A 19,852-nucleotide genomic window follows, 5' to 3' on the forward strand; every position below is an offset into this window, starting at 1 on the left:
ACACATTAGATTTGCATCAGCTGAAATGAAAAAATTCCTTGTAAACCAATATATTTTTTTCCCATTAGTGGACTAGTTAGGGAGCCACACAATGCTATGGTGGTAAACACTCTGTGGGCATGGACTTCATTACTGTTGCAGGGTTTTAGAGATTAGGGAAGTAGATCTTGACGAAAGTACACGTAATAGGTTTACATATGCAAAATGAGGAACAGGTTGCTTCAGCTTGGAACAAAGTGCTTTGTCTAGAGAACACTTGCCACCATACAGTATTTACTTTGTTTCTTTTTGTAACTAAGTCTAGTTTGGGTTTTTTTTAGAGATGGCTACACACAGTTTAAAGAAAATTAGCCACAAAGACTAGAATAGCATGGTAATCTTGTTCCAGTAGCTTCCTGTCAGTTATATTTAAAAAAAAATATTTTTTCAAATTTTAATTTGGTGATTGGGAGAAATTTTGCTCCCGCCTTAAAAGATGAATTTTCAGCTCTGCTAGAAATAAGCCCTGCATGCTTATGAAAGTAAACTTTAAGGTGACTAAATGCCTTCTACCTCTTCCTTACTGAAGATTTACTTTTTCTAAATGTCTTTTGGGGGAAGGGCAGTTTGTGGAACCAAAGGATGCTTTTGTAAGCAAAACTTCAATTTCCTTTTTTAATAGAGCCAAATGTCACCATTGCTATCCCTGGTCAAGGCAGTGCCATTTTGGAGCGGCTCACAGTTGAAATTTACCTTGTCACATCTTTCAAAATTTTCTCCTTTAAAAAAAATAAAAATAAAAAATAAATAAAAAAAAACATACATAGTTTTTTGAAAACTACAGTGCTTGGTGGAAGAAGGATGGCATTTGGCTACCCTGTTCTTTCTCGAACGCCTCGGTGTTGCCTGTCTGCGCCGGCCATTGTTGCAATGTAAGCAATACTGTTTGATGCACTGCCACCCTCTATTGTTTGTTCAGTGTTTAGAATCTCCAGTGGGGAAGAGGAAAAGAAGCATGACTGTTAGTACTTCTCAGGACCCATCTTTCTCAGGATTAAACCAGGTCTGAACTGTCTCCTATTCCAACCTCAACCCCAAATTCATGTGCTTTATTTTTGTTTTGGTTTTGTTTTGTTTTGTTCTTTTTTTTTTCTTCTGGAGAATGTAGACCTTGCAAAAGCACCTCTTATGTTGGCATTATTCAGACATACTTGGCAAACATGTAACATTACTAAGATGTTTCCCTGTGGCGCTTGTTTAAATTGTGGAATTATTTCTAAACTGGATATTTAAAAGGGCTAAATGTAAGTGCTTGATTTCAGATGCAGAAGCAGGTTTTACTTTTGTCCTGTGAAACTCTAAGGCAATGTGTTGAAGGATAGACATGCCACCCTAGTGAAATGTGAGGGCTTCTGCATAGGGCTGGCTGCTTGCCTTCCTGTAGGGCTCCTGCAGTGTCTTTGAATACACAGGGAGAAGTTCTGTTATCGCTTCAGCCAGACTCCTTCCCTTGCAGTTTTTGTTCAAAAATCTTTCCACATATGTAATAAGGACTCTCGTATTTTCATCCATTGTACTTAAAAAATGAAATTACTCCAACAAGCTGTGTCTTGGAAAAGCATGGGCTTATCTTGTAGTGTTAAATGTAGTACTCCTGACTCTTTAAGAGGAGATGAATTGGAGAGAAATGAAGACATATGCCAGTTCATAGCAGGACAGCTGGAAATTGCTGAATATGAATCATAGCTCAGGAGTTTGGCCATAGAATCAGTCCGTAGCTTTCCACAATGATAGTCTTCACATATTAAATCCCAGGCAGCTTGCTGCTGTACGTGAGCTGACAGACTTCTGTTGTCTCCCTTCTGAAACTTTCTTATCAGTCGAGGCAGAGGCTTTGATCTACTTCTCTAGTTGCTCTTGGCAGAAATCTTGCCCTACTTCTCCAGTTTCCTGCTGATTGTGCAACAAACAGAATTAAGGTGGTATGAGGTTATCTGTGGGAATACGTCTGTGTTCCTGCTGGCTGGAGTTAGTACGTTCCGTGCTCATCCAAATCAGGCTGTATCTTCCAACTTAACTCTTTGCAAGATGGACTTACTCCTTTGCCTTCCACCCATCTGGAATAGGAAATACAGAATGACCTGAAGCTAGGGAACAGAATAAAATTCCCCGGAGAAATTAGTGCTGTAAAATAACATCCAGTTACTTGACTACTGTAGAACAGGTCTGTGTTGCTGAATTGATTCTTTTTTTTAAAAAGTACTACCCATAGCTGTTGAGAGATTGCAGAATTACCTTGTTCAGGTCTAATATCAAGAGCTTGCAGCAGCAGTGGAAGAGGCAGACCATCATTTACTTTTATAACTCCGTTGAAGAAAGTAGCCATACCAAGTTGGTGCTAAACAAGGCTAGACACCAGCTATTTATGTATTACAGGCACACTTCCAGTGTTAACGATTTTGATTCATGAACTGTGACTTTGTCCCTCCGTACCATTAATAGCAAGATCCCCAGGATTACAGAAAGCATATGAAGACTTCGAATTGTTTAAAGTGTTTGTAACTAAATGTGCAGTGAAAATATTTCTGCCTGATGTGTAGAGTGTTTGGTTTTCCATCCTTCTCAAGGCATAGTATTTTGCTTAAAATAATGGGCAAAGGCCCTGCAAAAGTAGCTGTTACCAACTGTACATCAGAGGCTGTCATCAGACCAGAGAGCTTTAATTGGAAAACAAGGGATTGCATTTGAGCTCAAGCTTTGCTTCAAGGAAAGTTGCATTTGAAGTATAGTAATCACATAGAAGCTTTGTACTATCTGCTTTAGGAGTTCAGTATCAAAATCACTAATTTCCTGGTAGCCGGAGAAGCTACCATCAACTGGTGTCCATGCTCACCAAGTGAATAACTACCTCTAGTGGTAGCTGTGGTGGGTGCAACAAAGACCCCCACTTTCCTGAACTGTGACCAGCGTAGTTGACATAAAAACTTGGATTTACCTCCCCTTGTTCAAAGCATTCTGGACTTTCAGGGTGACTTTCACTTCCTAGTGAAAGTGTCCTTTCACTAGGACAGCAAGTGTAGAACTGCTGTGCTTTGTGGTTGCATCTAAGTCGTGGCAAGACTTCAACTCAGGGTTTTCTGTTCCAAATTCAGTGGATTAAGGGGTTTTTAGCTTTGTTTTTTCCTGTCTAGACTTCTATAGTTAAAAAAATCTTCAGAATTCTAAAACATACCTACTGTGCAATTCAGAAACTTTTGTCTTTCAGTATCTTTGATACTTCCATGTCAAGTGTCACTTTATAATTCATGGCACTTCCATTGTGCTGGAGTGACCCTTCGTTTCAGTCTTGGATGCAGGTTTACCTGTGTATCCATCTCCAGTACTTGTTTGCATTTAAAGCTGCATCTTCTGTTCTGGAATCACCTTTAAGATGATACTGAATAGATTTTTACTGAGAATTTCTTGAACTTTGTGTTCTTTCCATTATCTCCTTCCCCACCCAAGTTACTTTTGCAGTACTCATTAACATGTAGTGGTTGTAGTCACCAATCCTATAGTATTAATCCAGCGTTTGAAGCAGGAGGTCAACCTGATTTGTAGTTTGAAGACTGATTGCTAGAATTTGAAATGTTCCTTACATACTTCGGCCTCAGCTTCTTTTGCCTAGTCCTGAACTCTTGTCACAAGAAGGTACAGTCTGTATTAACCTTTGTAGATAGGCTGGCTGGTAGCTCACTAATTAGCACGCAGTCAGTTGTTGCTAAATACCAAATCATTAGGCAAGCTTGGTCATTAGAAACCTAAATTGGATTCCATGTACTAGGCTCTAGCTTCCTGGCTGTATTAATATCATCAGCGAGCGTGTCATGCTGCTGTGATAGTGTTCTGGTAGTCTTAAAATGAGCATATGATTGAAAGCCAGATGTCTTGTTTGCTGTTGAAGGTTTTGGCCTCATGCTCTGCAGAATGGCCAGTGTTCTTTATGAGACATAGAGAAGATTACAGGATGTGCATCATTTGCATTAAGCTGCTGAGCTGCCATTAACTGTCTGTATGTGTAAACTGTTATAGTGTGAGTGGGGTTTTGTGAAGTGTGCTTTCGCACATACTAGTTTCTTACTAGTTTCCTTCCTAAATTGTGCACTGTAGTTACCGAGCTAATGTGGTACAAACTACAATAGTAACGTAAAATAGTTGTAGAACTCTGAGTAGCACAATCTAATCTAGTCCACTGGATTGAGAAAAGGCTTGGACTAATTCACTGAGTTTTGAACTGGCTAGTTAAAGCTAGTTGTGACTGCACTGTTACTTTGCTTCCTCTTAACTGTAGGCTGTTACATTGTGTGGTTGTCTTAAAATGTAGCTAATGCCTAGTGAAAGAGATTGGGGATTCCTTGCATTGTATAGCAATGTAATCTGTTTTCATTTTTCTTTAAGTTATTCCTTATTGACTTTGGTTTGGCCAAAAAGTACCGGGACAACAGGACAAGGCAACACATACCATACAGAGAAGACAAAAATCTCACTGGCACAGCTCGATATGCCAGTATCAATGCACATCTTGGCATTGAGCAGAGGTGAGTTCAAGGAGATTACTGCTGTGCTTTTGGAGGCTGCAAGATGATCTTATTTGTAAGCTGCTGAAGTGTCTGAACTAATTTTGTATGAATAACTGTATATATCTCTTTGCAATTGCTTTTCTTCTTGGCTGCCTGTGCAAGGGTAGGGGAAAAAATCTGAGCACTTAATTCGCTTCTTGAAGAGCATCTAAGTCTTGCAGGCATGAGGTGGATGTTCTGCATACTGTTTTGGGTTGGTTTTTTTTAAGGATAAGATATACTTCTGTGTGGATCTGTCAGAGGACCTTCACAAATAAAATGGTGCACTTTCCTCATTGTGTTGGTACCTGTTAATGCCACTGCTGACTGACTTGAGAGGCAATTCTGTAGCCAGAAAGGGTATTCCAAAGCTGGTGTCTGTGTCTTGTTTTCTCACCCTCCCTTCAAGTTAGTAAACTATTGTTTATCCTTTTTTCCTACAAGCAAGACTTAAAGATCTTCTACTTCACTCACTCTGTATTTTAATTTGTTATACACAACCATAGTTGAGGCTGTGTATATATGTACACTTCTGTGTATATATGTTTACATATTTGAGCTTTGCTTAATCAACAAATGTTTATCATCTGGATCAAAAGCATGTTGCTACTACAGTATCTTAGCAGTGGTCCAGTGGAGATAGCACTTCAGTGTTGCTAAAATGTATGTTAGGTACTCATGAGACAGCAAGTGATTCCTCTCTTCTCTTCCTTGCCTATATGCCTAGATACTGTAATGTATAAGTGTAATAATGTGGATTTACCACATGATGCTGAGGTTTCTTAGACATAGTTAAAACTTCCATGAATGTCTCTGCCTCTGACTGTCAGTTTAATCAAGAAGGGAATGATAGAATTTCTAGTGGTCAACTTCAACAGAACATGTAACTTACAAATATTTGTTTCTTTCAGATGCTCCATGTTTCCTCTTTGCTTTAACTTCCTTAAGGTTCCTTAAGTGTATTTTGTTGTCTGTCAGTGTCATTATTTAAGCCTACTTGACATGTGGGTCAAGCAGGGTAAATGACATGTGCCATTTCTGAAGTAAGTACATCTCATAGAACCCAAGCCGTTCTTGTGAGGGCACCTTACAGTCCAAGGAGGGTACTGCAAAGAACTACAGCTTTTGAATGTAGTTGGAGGTCTTGTACTATCTCTGCTGGTACTGGGAATTGTAATATAATTAGAAATGTAGCTTGGTGCATGCTAAAAGCTATTCAGCTGTTTAGACCAAGCCAGCAGTGAGACAAACAGGTAATATATTCCTGTAATCAAGAGAAATCAGTCCTGAAGCTTCTGGCAGAATATTTCAACTGTTAGTGCTGTACTTTAACTGTTACAGAACATGTTCTCCTATGTGTAATGACAGCTATTCTCAAGGAGCTGGTTTCAATGTTACCATTCCTTGTTTTAGTAATGGTGATTATTGTCCTGTTTTCCAAATCCTGAAAATAGCTTTCATCAGTATATGCTCAAATATAATGTATCCATTACAGACTTACAGAACCAAACGTTTCCTACAAAATCCTGAAATTAAACATTAAAACAACGAACTGGATGGGGGATGGAAACTATTAATCCCTTCATCACTTCTGAATTTACCACTGCCTTCTTAGAAAATGGTGTTTTATGTCATGGCCCCATACCATTCACTGAATCCTGTTGAAGATTAAAATCTGCAATTGTAAGAGAATTAGCAAGTTTTTCAGGTTGAAATTTGTGGTCTTAGTCTCTTTTTTTTATCCCTGTGTCTTTGGCTGTGGTTTCATGTTAGAGCTGAGATGACCTTAGAGCTAGCTGCTGCCAAGAGTAGTGAACCAGTTTTCCCTTCCCTGACCCCTTCATACAGCGAGTGTTTTTCTGTCCTTGTGGTGAAATGGCTTAGGGAGCCAAGCTGGTTTTCTTCTGGGGTAGATATCTGAACGGGTTCCCCAAAGCGTCAGAGGGCTGGAACATGAGTTGAGTGGGTGACAGACAGGTCATTCCGGTGATAAATAGTGGTTATTTTGGGTTGGCTATAATATAAAGCATCACCTACAACTTCTTTCCTCTGATACGAAGATCTGGAGGTAGCTCTCTCCAGGTTCTTACAGATTATTCTCACTTAAAGGGAGCTGTTTTACCCTTGCCCATGTATACAATCCTGTTTGCAGTACTGCACTCAGCCTTTTACTCCCATGTGCAGGTAGTGTATGTGTGTAGTCTTTCCTGCCACCATTTAAATACCTCTTTTGCAGATCTGCCTGGGTGGCAAAGCAGCAGCAATACCTGTTGGGCTCTCTTGATGAGGGAGCTGGGAGGAGAAAAATAACATACATTGTCTTGTCTCATGTCAAATAGATGTCAGCTGCAGAGGGGCTGTCAGAGGAAAAATCCGATTCTACCACAGCTGGGAAGAGGCAACTTTGCCAAGAGGAAAAAAAATAATTTCCACTTCAGTAAACTACTAGCCTTAGAAATCATGAAAGCTATGCAGCAAAGTATGATAGCGTGTTTGTGGCTGAAGTGTGGATCTAGAGCATATGTGGTACAGGAAGCATTTGAAGCCTTTTAGATGAGAGTTTGAGTGCAAATTCTCAGTGAAGTCTATGGCTAGGTAACTCTTGAGTTCTCTAGCTGCCTTGAAACAGACTTCTTGTGGGAGGAAGGCAGAGGCACCTTTCTAAATACTGCTTGTATCTTAAAAATCATAGTGGTAGTTCAGGGTTTTTTGACAGAAGTGAGGAAAGAAAGGAGTTGCACCTTTTGGGGGCAAGATGTTCAGCGCTGGTCCCAGACTGAGGGAAGGTTCAGGGCAAAATTGTCTTTAATGAAGTTAAGGCTAATGTCATGTATCTCTCAACGATGCATTCCATGGTTCCTGCAGGTAAAGCTGTAGTTTCTATCCAGGTTACTTAATTAAATGGGAAAGAGACATGTAATGTTTCATTTTTTATTTTCCAAAGTTTTTGTTTCCCAAATTATTCTAATGTAACTGCAGATGGAAACTTGCCACGCACAATGCCTACTGACTATTTCTTGCTTCAAAAACGAATAGGATCATCTTCCCGCTTGTGAAGACTTGTTACATGTCTGCCAGTGGAATCCTGAAAACCTAGATGTCTTAGCTGTATTAGAAAGAGACCTTCCTTTGCACCAAAACTTAGGTTTTATTCCTTAATTATTTTTTTTAATTTTGGAATGCTTGCTCTATTTGGAATAAAGTACAAAATGTCAGTTTGTAATTCATTGTGTTCTTTCTCTTCATCCAGTCGTCGAGATGACATGGAGTCTCTAGGCTATGTATTGATGTATTTTAACAGAACCAGTCTGCCTTGGCAAGGATTAAAGGTAGGTTATGTTGCGCTTTTTTTCACCCTTTTTTTTTTTTTATTTTTTGGGAATCATGCTTCTGCCTGCAGGTATGGATAGGTGGTTGTATAGAATGTTTAGCTTCAGTTACACAAAACAGTTTTTCCCAAGCCATGATATTTATAGAATGTAGGAGAAAGGTTCTTTATGCTTCTCTTGCAGTAGGCAAAATGTGTATTGTTTGACTGTTAAATTTTATGCTAAACAATAGCTTATGTCATTATTGCAAATTATTGTCCCTTTGTAGACTGAGGTTCTCTTTGGGAAGTAGAAAATAACATGTAGTGGCTTTTTGAATTACTGTAGAGAGCATGGAAATAATCTCTGGCCTAGCAAGTTCAGCTTTAGTGGTATCTTCAGTCCAGTTTATGGTATGACTGAACAATAGCTGCAACAGACTTGTTTCAAGTGTTATCATGTATGGTAGCCAAGTACAAGCATGGCAAATACTTCTTATTTCTGTTCTGTAGACTTCAGTGATTTGTTCTCATGTTTTAATTGTTTTTCTTCCTCCATGTGAGAGTTGTGTAACTCAAATGATGTTGCAGCTGCAAGTTTTCTAAAAAGACAAGCAGCTTGTGAAACACTAGAACTCTTCAGCTGCAAATGAATGTAATGGCTGCTTACTGAAACACGCAGGCAGCCCTTGAATGGGGTACTGAGTGGGAATTAATAGAACTTTGGCAAATGGAAATGCAAGTCTGGACTGTTTAATGGACAAAAGCAGCAGCTAGAACTACACGAGCTGTGCCATGTGATAGAAGCATTAGACTGCGACAAATGGTATTAAACTGTGTCCAAATCTTAATACCAGATTGACCTTCATCCTGTTTGCAATAAGTGTGTGTGACTTGGAGATTTCACATAAAATACTTATGGTTGACCAAAGGATTTTTGTCATTTTTTTTGCTACTGTCGCTGTTAATCCAGTGTTGCACAATATCTCTTATATTGTGACCTACATGTTCCACAGGCTGCAACAAAGAAGCAAAAGTATGAAAAGATTAGTGAAAAGAAAATGTCCACTCCTGTTGAGGTTTTGTGTAAGGTAAGAGTTTCCAAATGATGTCATACTGTGAAATGGAAGTTCTTTTCTTTCTTGTTTTTTTAAAACGAGCCAATATATTAGGCTCACATGGCATTTGCTGCTGAATAATACGTCTCTGGCAGTCATGGGTGCCTTGTGTTTGGCCACCCAGCACGACTCTCAGTGTGTGTAACAGGGCAGGCATTTGCTGCTGTTTCTTGGTGTAGTTTGTGCCACCATCATTCCAGTTCTTGGTAACTGTTGGCAGTGCAAACTCTCCAGCTCTCTTAGGTGAGGCATGTTCATTTCTTCAACTACTACAGTGAAAGTTCTACGTGTGCCCTCTTGGGTAAATAAAACCAAGGTAGAGCTGTACAGCTTGCCCATATATACTTGTTTCTGCCTCTTCAAGATTTGTTCAGATTGTCTGTATCTCAAATTGAGGTTGTAGTGGAATTGGATGTCAAGTGATCCTTAAAGCTGTGTTGCAGAATGACATTTCTCCAATGCTATCCTTTGGGTCTTAAGGTTTCTCTTCAACTGTGGCAGCCATGTGCTTGTTAAAGGTCCTTGAGAATGCGTGGTAGTTTTTGCACATGAAACAGCAGCACCAGGGATTGCACTTCCTAGTCATGCACATTTATATACCCTTACAGTCTCACAACATCTTCCAGACTGCTGAACTGTTACACCCCATGTTTTCTTTTTTGTCATATGGCACTATACTGTATGCTGTTTACTTAATTAGGCTTTAATATAGCATTAAATGTATAAATACGTGAAGCAAGGAATCTTTGAAAGAAGTCTTCGTGGTTTAAGTCTTCATACTTAATAACTGGTAACTGACCTTGCCTCTAGTATGCTCAGGTAGATTATCAAGGAAAATTGAGTGGAATCTTTTAAGAGGTAATTACTACCTATTTCAGAGACCTAGTTAATAAGAACTAGGTTTAATTAGGATGAATGAAGTGCTTTATGTTGTATATTGAAGGTTTTGGTAGCAGAGGACTTGTGATCGCAAAACACGCATCAGGTAACAATTCTGGGGAAGGAATGTGTACTTGGTAACTTGCTGATCAAATCCATCTTCTGAAATACAGAATAAATGAATAACAAGAGGCAAAGTGGAATCTACTCACACAAGTCTTCAGCTGTTTTTTCTCTGCTGTTATAGACAGAAATACAGCTTTTAGTTTTCTAATAGGGTTGTTAGAAGCTTTTTGCTGCAAGCTGTGGCTTGATTAACACTGTTGATTTACAGGGGTTCCCTGCAGAATTTGCCATGTATCTGAACTACTGTCGTGGCCTGCGCTTTGAAGAGGCACCAGATTACATGTATCTGAGGCAATTATTCCGTATTCTTTTCAGGTCAGTCTCAAAGTGGAAAAGTACTGAAATTTGTCAGTGCTTTACCAGTTGGTAACTGCTCTGGGGGACTTGCACTGCAGAGGGCTGCTCTGTATGTGTGTGGTGTAGGGAGTTCTGGGGCTGTCTTTCCATTTCAGAGTTTGAAAAACTGTTTAAAGGACCTGAAAAACACTGTTAAACACGTTAAACATGATTCTCTTCTTTTTGAATTGCGTGATCTGACCACTAATACTAGAAGATTGAGCCTCTAGCTTCAAGTTCCATTGCATGTAGCTTAAGAAATTGACCCCTCAGTAGAAGCATTTGAAGCTTTTTATGTCTGGAGACTGGTGATAGGACTAGCAGTGGTGCCCAGGAGGTGGATTTCAGTGGAGGGGAATAGTGCTGTTTCAGTGAGCTTGTTGGAAAAAGCAGAACATAAACTCAGCCTTGTGGAGTGAACAGTATCTGTTCAAGAAGAGCTGGGACTGATCTCTCAAGAGTCTGCCTCCAGGTTTCTGGAATCCAAAGCAATTATTATTCAATGGTCTACAGTACTGCAGTCTTCCCTTAAAACTATATAGTTTAAAAAAAGAAAAGGCTGAGAACCTCAGTGCAGACAAATGGGTAAGCAGGGTTGTGATGAGGCCTGCTTCTACAAATGGGCACTTTTGAGTAAACAGTGAAGAAAATGCTGCTTGATGGTATCTGGGCTTTCTTCAAGAATCCCTTTAAGTTAGTAATTCTTAGCATTTATATACCATTCATAATCCTTAAAGCAGCTTACAGAAACAGTTAACCTCTAGTTCTGGGTTTTCAGCAAAGGCTTGGTATTAGCAATATGGAAGTTATGATGTGTTACAGTAAAGTATTTCACTCTTTTCTAGGACCTTGAACCACCAATATGACTACACATTCGACTGGACAATGTTAAAGCAGAAAGCAGCACAGCAGGCAGCCTCTTCCAGTGGGCAGGGGCAGCAGGCCCAAACCCCCACAGGCAAGCAAACTGACAAATCCAAGAGTAACATGAAAGGTTAGTAGCCAAGAACCAAGTGACGTTACAGGAAAAAAAAATTACACTAATTTGGACAATGTCGGCAATTTAAGTGTTAGATCAAGGAGGTGGTTTAAAAAATATATTTGGCTATTAATTTAAAAAGCAAAAACAAGAGACGTCCTTGGAGAATTTGACTACTAACTTTATACCAAAATGTCCTTGTACTTCATATCATTTCTTCTGGGGATGTTGGGTCATTTTAACCACTGCATCTTTTGCTCCCGCATTAACCACTTTCCAAAAACAAGAAACTGACTTGGTGTTGGGAATGTGACATTTTTATTTATTTTTCTTTATATATATACATATATTTATATATGTATAAATATATTATACAATCCAAAATCCTAGACCTAACACTTCTTAAGGGATAATTCTCATTAACTAGGCAAGGATCTAGAGACTTTGGGTTCTACTCTGTTCCAGCTGGTACAGTGCTGTGGGTTTGCTTCTGTTCTGTATGCCTCAAACATTGGAAACAGAAAATTGTGAATGATCTGGCTTCCTCCAGTGGGTTTCCATTGAGACACATGGTCCAGAGTTAAACGAGGGGACCAGTGAGCTCAAAATGTCTTGCCTAAATCCTAGAGTAACCCCGAACTGCTGTGGACTGCCAAGTCACAATTTTCTGAAGTATGTGGATGCTCTGGGGTGGGGCTTCAGGTTTCTTGACTATTTTAATGTTTCTTAGGTTATGGTTCCAAAGGGAAATGTTGTGAAATGTTCAAGATGTAACTGTTTAAAAACTGAAAACTGAGTTCTGAAAAGGGACATACAATTATTTTTTTACACGTTCATGAAGCTTTTTAAAAAATTTTGTGATGTAAATCTGCCAGTGTCAGTCTGGTAAGTAGCTATAAGGAAGCTGCTACAGCTAGTGACTATTGCAGCCAGTCTTGTAATAAAACTGATGCCCCAAGATGAGCTGTGGATAAAATTGGAGCCAATGAGGTGAGAGTGAGACTAGAGAAGCTGATTTCAGTTACTGCTACTGAGGTAGCATATTGAGGTGTTACTGCTGCTTGCTACTCTTCAGTACATTCTTGTCTTGACTATCATTTTAATATGTATAAAACTATATATAAAGTCAACATGAAAGACTTAGAAGTCAAAGACATGCAGAAGTGTTTACAGGAAACTTACCAAAATGTTTTTTTCACATATTGTGGCAGCATTTAAACATTACCAGGTTGCTTTAGTAAAAATAGCTATCTAAAAATATAACAATTCTTCACTTTTCTAGAAGTAGTAAAATACCTGGTTGTCTTTCCAAGACTAAATCTGAAATGATTTCTTGAAGAAAAAAATTTTCCATAGGATACCATTAAATGCCAGATTACTTGTGGCACAGAGTCCAACTTGTTTGACTGGAGCCGATGGGTGCTACAACACTGAAGGCTGTAAACCAGTTCCTTCAGCGGTAACACCAGTACGTACAGAGTTGGTGATTAAGTGCCCAGGCTTAGATTGCTTCCTGAAATGCAGAAGCTCTGACTGGAGTTCAGAACTCATTACTGAACCCAGCCTGATGTCAGGGTGTGGTGAGGTTGGCTGTTAGAGCAGGAGGAAATAATTTGAGCAAAAATGTGGATTCTTCTCAATGGTGTGTGTTTAAAGTGAAGATCTTAAAACAGGTGATGATCTGTAAACAGACACTGCCCTGAAAATCAAGTTGTATGCACTAGAAATGTTATTTTGCTGGTGAAGTAGGTTTAATGTGCTGCTTCTGGCTGAGACGGTCTCTCACCAAGTGCTATACCATAAGAGAAGTAAAGGTCATCGTAATGATTAACTGACTGCACTTTCTAGTGATGATTTAGTGACAGAGTGCAAAGCTGCAGCTGACTGACAAGCGTGAGTAACGGGGAGGCTGTCTTGCAGTTGAACCTTACAGACCATTTCTGATGACCGTCCTCATCTCACTGTCCTCTAGTAATGAGGCCCATCGCTGTAGCTATGAAGAAGTTGTTCTTTTTCTAGCAGAATTTTGTTGGCTTTTGCATGGAGTAACAGCCTTCTGGGGGATTGACTCCCTCCTTCCCTGCCTGCATCATGAAGAAAAGACTTGTGACCTTTGGATTGCTCAAGCTGTAATGTCAGCACAGCATTAAAGTAGTGCTTGTCAAACATCTGAAGACTTCCCCAGCTTTCTAAAATAGCTTAGTCTCTTCATCACAGTAAAGATTCCAGATTTCTAAAATATTACATGCCTTTTTGTCAGAAATACTGCCTGTTAAAGAAGATTTTCTGAACCAGCTGAGCTCAAGCCGGAGGCTGTATGGCTTATATGTTGCTGTCACATTGAAGATCAATTAAGTGCCTGGTTTATTTTTTCTGGAGTTCAGTTAAATTCTCATGTAGTTGCTATAGCAAAGCCTGTGCTGAAGTGGCTTGAAAGGCTTCATGGCATCAAATTGTACTACTCTCGTAACTATATCCAGTTTAATGAGAGTATTGCAAATGGCAATTTGCAGATGGATTTATTGGTTAAAATCTTGCAGTATACTGTATAAAGTGCAAGTACTTTGAAGATGTGCGTCTTGGGAGTGGGACAGGGGGTGTGTGAAAACTTAATTCTTTCAAATAATGTCCAGAGATTTAGATGATCCAGATTATTTGGACAGTGTGCTCATTTGTAGATATTGCTGGCTTCCTTAACTCGGCTCCATATTAAACCATGTCACTGAGTCCTATAGGTTATTTAGGCTGAATATTCTGTGTGATTCCAGGATAGCCTATTCCGTCAATGGCCTTTTTTCTCTTTTATTTTTTTCCTGTCCCTCTCTGGAACCCTGTGCAGTGTCTTTTGTAACAGCAAGATCAGCTGTTTTTGAACTTGGGAGAGGTGAACTGTTTCAACAGACAGAGCTTCTCTGCTGACTCTGGGAACTTTAGCTCTCAGTCTCTCGACAGTGCAGCAGTTGTTCAGGTGTGATCTAACAATGCTTACAGTCAGCTTCCCTCAGTTATAAAACTGATTCACATAGTCAGTCTCCAGGATAAAATCTATCAGTTCCATTTGTGAGAGATGTTTTTAATTCACTTCAGTGTCGAGTTCTGTAAACCTGTCAGCAATCCCGTTAGCATTCGCTGAACACCTATGGTCATGGCAGCATTTCTCAGAACAGACTATTAGTTCGCTACTTGAGAAGTAGCCAGTTGACAGCCAAAAACTTTTCACTGCTTGTCTCTGCAGCTACTTAGAGAAAAAGTTTGAACACTTCTCAAGTAGAGGAGCTTCTTAGAGTATGACTGAACAGTTACTTTTCCCCCATTGATAAGATCTGCAGCTATAGTAATAACAAAGCAATTTGAGTATCCCTCACGTAGCGCAGAGATAGAGATTATCAAAGTTTTGGGTTACACCCTGGAGGGACAAGGAGTGATGAAGGTGCAGATTTGAGCTGGCCCTGTCTATAGTGAAGATGTAAGAGAGATGTCAGCAAAAACTCTTCAGCATGTTCTTCATACTGGCAAAGTCTTGTGCGCTACGTGAACATCTGAGTATCTCATTTGACAGCTGTAGTTGGGCTGGGTTTGGGAACACTTCTATGTAGTCTTAACAGGACTTGCAAGGGATGTTGTGGGTTGAATCCAGTTCCCTATTGCTCTGTAGAGTTGGGCATTCTCTTGCTCATAATACCTTGGATTTGAGGTGTTCTGACAAATGGTAGTATAAGATTTGTTAGCATGCCCTTCTTCCTCAGGTTCAGGATCCCGTTCTCATTTGAAACATCCAGGCTTCTAAATAAATGACTTGATCTGTTTCTTTCCACACTGGGAGCACACTCCTTTGTTAACTTAGTTTGGGTTGCTTTGATGGAGAAAGTGGTTCAAATAATGAATCAATGTTCACTGCTGAACATGCTAAATGGAAAAAGTGTATCTTTTGTTTGTATGCATCAAGTAAGGGTTATGAATGACTTCATGTCAGTGGAACTAAGGAGTCACTGGGGTTTCTCTGGGAATTTGCTCTCAAGTGGGAAAGACTGTCTTAATTCTGGTGCAGGATTTGTTTTTTAAGAATTGCTAGTGCTAGGTAAAGACAACTGTCCTTCAGTGCATTAAGACTGGGTTCAAACAAAGCTATTGAATCTTCTTACCTGTAGCTTAATCCTCCGGAAGAGTTAAAGCTGTGTTCTGGGTACTATCCAGATATGTTTTTGTTTGAATGTCAGGCTATGTTTAAGACTTGTTTGCACTTGCTTCTCTCTGGATGACAGCACAAGCTATAGCTGAGGTCAGCTTTCTCTGTATTTCACTCTGAAGAGATTTCTGGTGCAAAAACTCAGCTGTTGCTCAAGCGAATTCATGCATCGACAGAATACCATGCTGTTTGGAGGGCATCCAGAACGGAAACTTGCTTGGCAAAGTAGTCTTTGGTTGAGACTCCTGTTACCTCTTTAAAGCACAGTGCCACTACCTGAGTCACCAGAAATGAGTGTATAAGCAGTCACATGAAGACTGGCTTAGCTTGCAGTAACTGGTTCTTTCCTTTACTCTCCCTTTTCCATAATGTCTTGAACTTGTCATTTGGAGCCTGGAACTTTAAAATAATTGTTCTTGACTCCCCACCTCCCCTCTGAAATGTTGTTCCCCTTGTCCTTCCAAGGACAGAAGGTATGCTGGGTTCCTAGTTACTCTCAAAGGTTCTCGCTTCTGTTCTGGTTGCCCAGAGCATTGTACATGTGAGCATGTAGTGAGCACCAGTTACTGTAAGGTAAGTTATTCCTGTTCCTTTTCTGTCTGTGTGACACTGCTGTACTGCGTCTCTGAAGAGCACCACTGCAATCAGATGACAGTTTGACATTCAAGGATATAAACATGAGACATTGCAGACAAGTAGAAAACAATCCTATGAAATTACATCCTGCTTCCTAGTGGCAATAACACATCTTGTTTTCAAACTGTTGGTCTGAATTCCTATTTAAGGAATGTGACATCCAGCTGGTGCCTAAGCCTGTTTTCCAGTGCAGCAGTAGGTATGAGTGAGAGGTGTGTGCTGGAGCTAAAGCCTGGTGGCAAATGCTAGTTAACTTTGGAAAGGGACACCAGGAACTCTGCACTTCTGAGACGGAGCAGCATTTTCCCCTTTGAATGACCATAACTGCTATTTAATTTTCCTACTGTGAAGGCTGTTTCTCATTTTCATCCCGTATCAATAAGTTGCCCTTGTGTTTATCTTGCAGGTTTCTGAGCATGGCGAGGATGGGACAAAGCAGAGCAGATCGGAGCAGGACTTGTCACTCCCCAAATCCTAGAAATTTTAGTTCATACGTACACTTGCCAGTGGCTGTGGGCAACCATTTACTTGGTGTAAAGAACTTAATATCAGTATAAACTGGCTCTGGGCAGTGTCAATGATGCTGCACTTTGAGTTGTAGCAGCTGTAATTGTGAATATTACTGAGATAGTGAAACATGGTGTCCAGTTTTCTATTGCATTTTTTTCAAGTGGAAAAGTTAACTAATGGTTGACACACAAGTGGAGAAAATTGTGCATATGCCAATTTTTGTTACCTTTTTACTTTGAACTACACTGCTTATGAGATCTCGTTGTTTTGGAAGAATGGCATGAACAGTCTTCGGCAACAGTTGTGATAATTGTAAATGCTCACAATTGTGCACTCTTTTCTGGTTATTCCTCCCTGGGTTTTGAAAGTTGTACACTTAAAACATTCTTAAAGTTGTTGGCTTCTATGTGCAACATACCAAGCCAGCTGACATGGTAGTAACCAAAGATTCCAGTTTTTAAGCGTATGAAAGACTCTGCCTGCTTACCTGTGCTAGAAATAACAGCATCTAAAGTGAAGACTTAAGAGAAACTTAGCGACTACTAGATAATCTTTAGGACTCTGCATTAACTCTATAATGTTCTTGGTATAAAAGGAAAAACAGCATATTTGTCACAAAATTTAGTTAACATCTTACAACTGAACCTGTATGTAAGTTGCTTAGATAAATGTAATCACTGTAAACATCTATATGATCTGGGATTTTGTTTTTATTTTGAAGCGGGAGCTTTTTTGTTTACAAGTTCATTAAAAACTAAAAACTGTTTCTGTAAGGAAATGAGATTTTTTTTTTTTTAATTTGCCTTGTTAATTCAGTTTAAGAAATCTGCATCACCCTGTTTTTAAACCAAGTTTTAAGGCCATTTGTTAAGCAAAAGAAGTCATGTTTCTTTCTAAATCATTTTAGATTTAGTGTTGTAACTCTTCCTCATTTTGTTTTTAAATAAATTTTGTATTTTTTCCTTGAGGGGGAAGGGGCAGTCTTGCATTTTTATAACTTGTTGTTTGAGACCAGCCCTCTATACTAAGATTGGATTTTTTTTTTTAAAAAACGAAATGGCATCTTTTGCAGACCCGGTACTGGCAGCCTCCGAGTGTTGCCGTGTCATGCATCGGCTGGACTGACTTGTGATTGCTAGTTTTGAGAGAAATTTGAATGGAGTATTTGGATGGTTTTAAACCAAGGCATTTTCTTTCAAGTTCTTGTGAAGTGGATATGACCAGATTTACTCTTGTTCTAGGGGACAGCCTTGCACCATGCAGAGTTCACATTGGTTACTGCCCCAGGCTGTCTTCCTTCTCACTCCTATTCTAGCCCAGCTGAAAGAAAGAAATACTTTTATTGCTGGTAATTCTTTAACAGTGTAATTTATTCCTTTATAGCATGTCAGAATAAATTAAAAAATGTCTGAAAATGCTGCCAGATGCCTATTGTGTAAATGTTGTTTGTATGTTAGCTTTTTAGACAGTTTCTATGCATGTAGCAGAGTTTCTGCTCACAGTTCATATTTTTACTGTTTGAAAAGATCTTTCATTTTGAAAACTGTTTCTTCAAGATCTTAATACTTGCACTGTGTGCTCTCTGTCACCATGGAGCGGTGATCTGGATCAAGGCCGCGCTCCGCGGTCACTATGCATACTCCCTTTATGAGAAGGATCTGCCCTGAGAAGATGTTAGACTTTAGCTGGAGAACATTGTGTGCTAATAAACATTTGTATAGATAATCTGGGAGTACAGGGAGGCAGAAAGTCTGCTGGGCTTCAGAGGTACCGGTGCACATTTGGAAACTTCTCTTCTGAGTCAGAGCGGTCTCTCTCTGTTACCTGGAAGGTGGAAGAAGAAACATAGCTCATTCTTCTGGCTAGGATGTTTTCCTGGGCCGCAAGTATGGCCCTATCCGAATAAGGATACAAGCTATGCCTCCTATGAAAACTGGTATGTTTCTAAGAACTGGTATCTAAAATACTACGTTATGACCTTACATATGATTTCTACTGTCTAGGTAATGCATCTGACAACATGCATTGGCAGAAGGGGAAGAAGCATCAGTGAAATGCCTTCTTGGCAGCTGTTCTCAGAGTGGCTGCTCGGAATTGTTTTGGCACCACTTTTCTTGCTTTGACGTGAGGTGTTTGAAAGTCGGAGGAAGTAATTTGGTTTCAGGAGAAGAAATTATTTCCTCTGTCCGTTAAATTTACTCATGACTTTGAGGAGGGTTGTCAAATTTTAGAAACAAAACTGCCCTTGATGAGCACTGTAAGCAAGAATAGCTCATATGCTTGGAGTGTCAAAATGCATTGGTTTGCAGTTCTTATAACCGCAAGCCTCGTCCTGTGGAGGAGCATGGGGTCCGGTGAGTCTTTGGACACGGCCTGTTAATAGAGTTTGCTTCTGTACAGAAGCCTGAGCTGGAACTGTCAGCTGTGTCCTGCTTTGCAGAAAACCAGCCTGCACTGGGCACACTGAACAGTGAACAAGGCGGCAACCTTCCTTAAAGAGATGCTGTGATACTGAACACTCATTTGCTGTATCGTCTACTTGGTTTGTAACGAAGACTTAAAACTGAAAGCATTAAAAACTATGTGGATCTTGACTTCTGGTTGCAGCTCTGCATAGGTGTTGTGTTGGGAGGTTTATCTACTGTCCTGATGAAAAGTCAAAAACTTCTGTGAGCAATCCCAGCCCTTCACAAGTAGTTACCATTATAACAGGGGCCATAAAGTGCAAGAACTACAACCTCAAGTTCCCTGGAAAGTGCTAGAATTCAGGTAATGACATCAGACTGTGACAACAGGTTCTTAGTCATCTAAATAAGCGGCATTACAGCATTTCAAAGCAATTTATTAACCTCCTTAGAGCAACTCTGAGAGGCGTCCGAAGGCCCCCATTTAAAGGCTTGCTTAATTTGGAGCATGGAGTGCTCATGTGCAGCATACTGGTTCATTATTTTTAACCTCTTTAAGCTGTTTCTTGTAACAAGCAATTTAGAGTCTTTTTCTCCTATAAAAGGCTCTGAAAGGACAGATTGCTTTAGGTTTCAGTTATTAGTTGAATCGGTAACACTGCTCTCGCTGGCCTGCTGTTCTGCCTGGTGTTGGTATTGGTAATAAGTGATGAATTCAAGCCCTGGCTGTGTTGGAAACGCTGTCAGTCTCTGAAAACTAGGTATGTTTCTGGTAGGTGTGCCAGGCCTGTCC

At 39.8% G+C, this 19,852-nt stretch overlaps 1 protein-coding gene across 5 annotated transcripts in view; it reads left to right on the forward strand.

Annotated features, from left to right (window-relative positions):
• Positions 1-19,247, forward strand: part of CSNK1A1 (casein kinase 1 alpha 1) — a 36,722-nt gene extending 17,475 nt beyond the window's left edge. The window contains exons 5-11 of one of the 5 annotated variants that reach the window (XM_074156209.1): positions 959-1,042; positions 4,417-4,556; positions 7,828-7,906; positions 8,901-8,975; positions 10,216-10,322; positions 11,189-11,337; positions 16,551-19,247. In XM_074156209.1, coding sequence (XP_074012310.1) covers positions 959-1,042; positions 4,417-4,556; positions 7,828-7,906; positions 8,901-8,975; positions 10,216-10,322; positions 11,189-11,337; positions 16,551-16,558 — 642 coding nt within the window. In that variant the 3' untranslated portion in view covers positions 16,559-19,247. Of the gene's footprint in view, positions 1-958; positions 1,043-4,416; positions 4,557-7,827; positions 7,907-8,900; positions 8,976-10,215; positions 10,323-11,188; positions 11,343-16,550 lie in introns of those variants that run through there. The other 4 variants (XM_074156211.1, XM_074156213.1, XM_074156212.1 and 1 more) reach the window with 4 other exon arrangements.
• The last annotated feature ends 605 nt before the right edge of the window (positions 19,248-19,852 follow it).

This window comes from Numenius arquata, chromosome 11, assembly GCF_964106895.1.
Source record: "Numenius arquata chromosome 11, bNumArq3.hap1.1, whole genome shotgun sequence".
NCBI lineage: Eukaryota > Metazoa > Chordata > Aves > Charadriiformes > Scolopacidae > Numenius > Numenius arquata.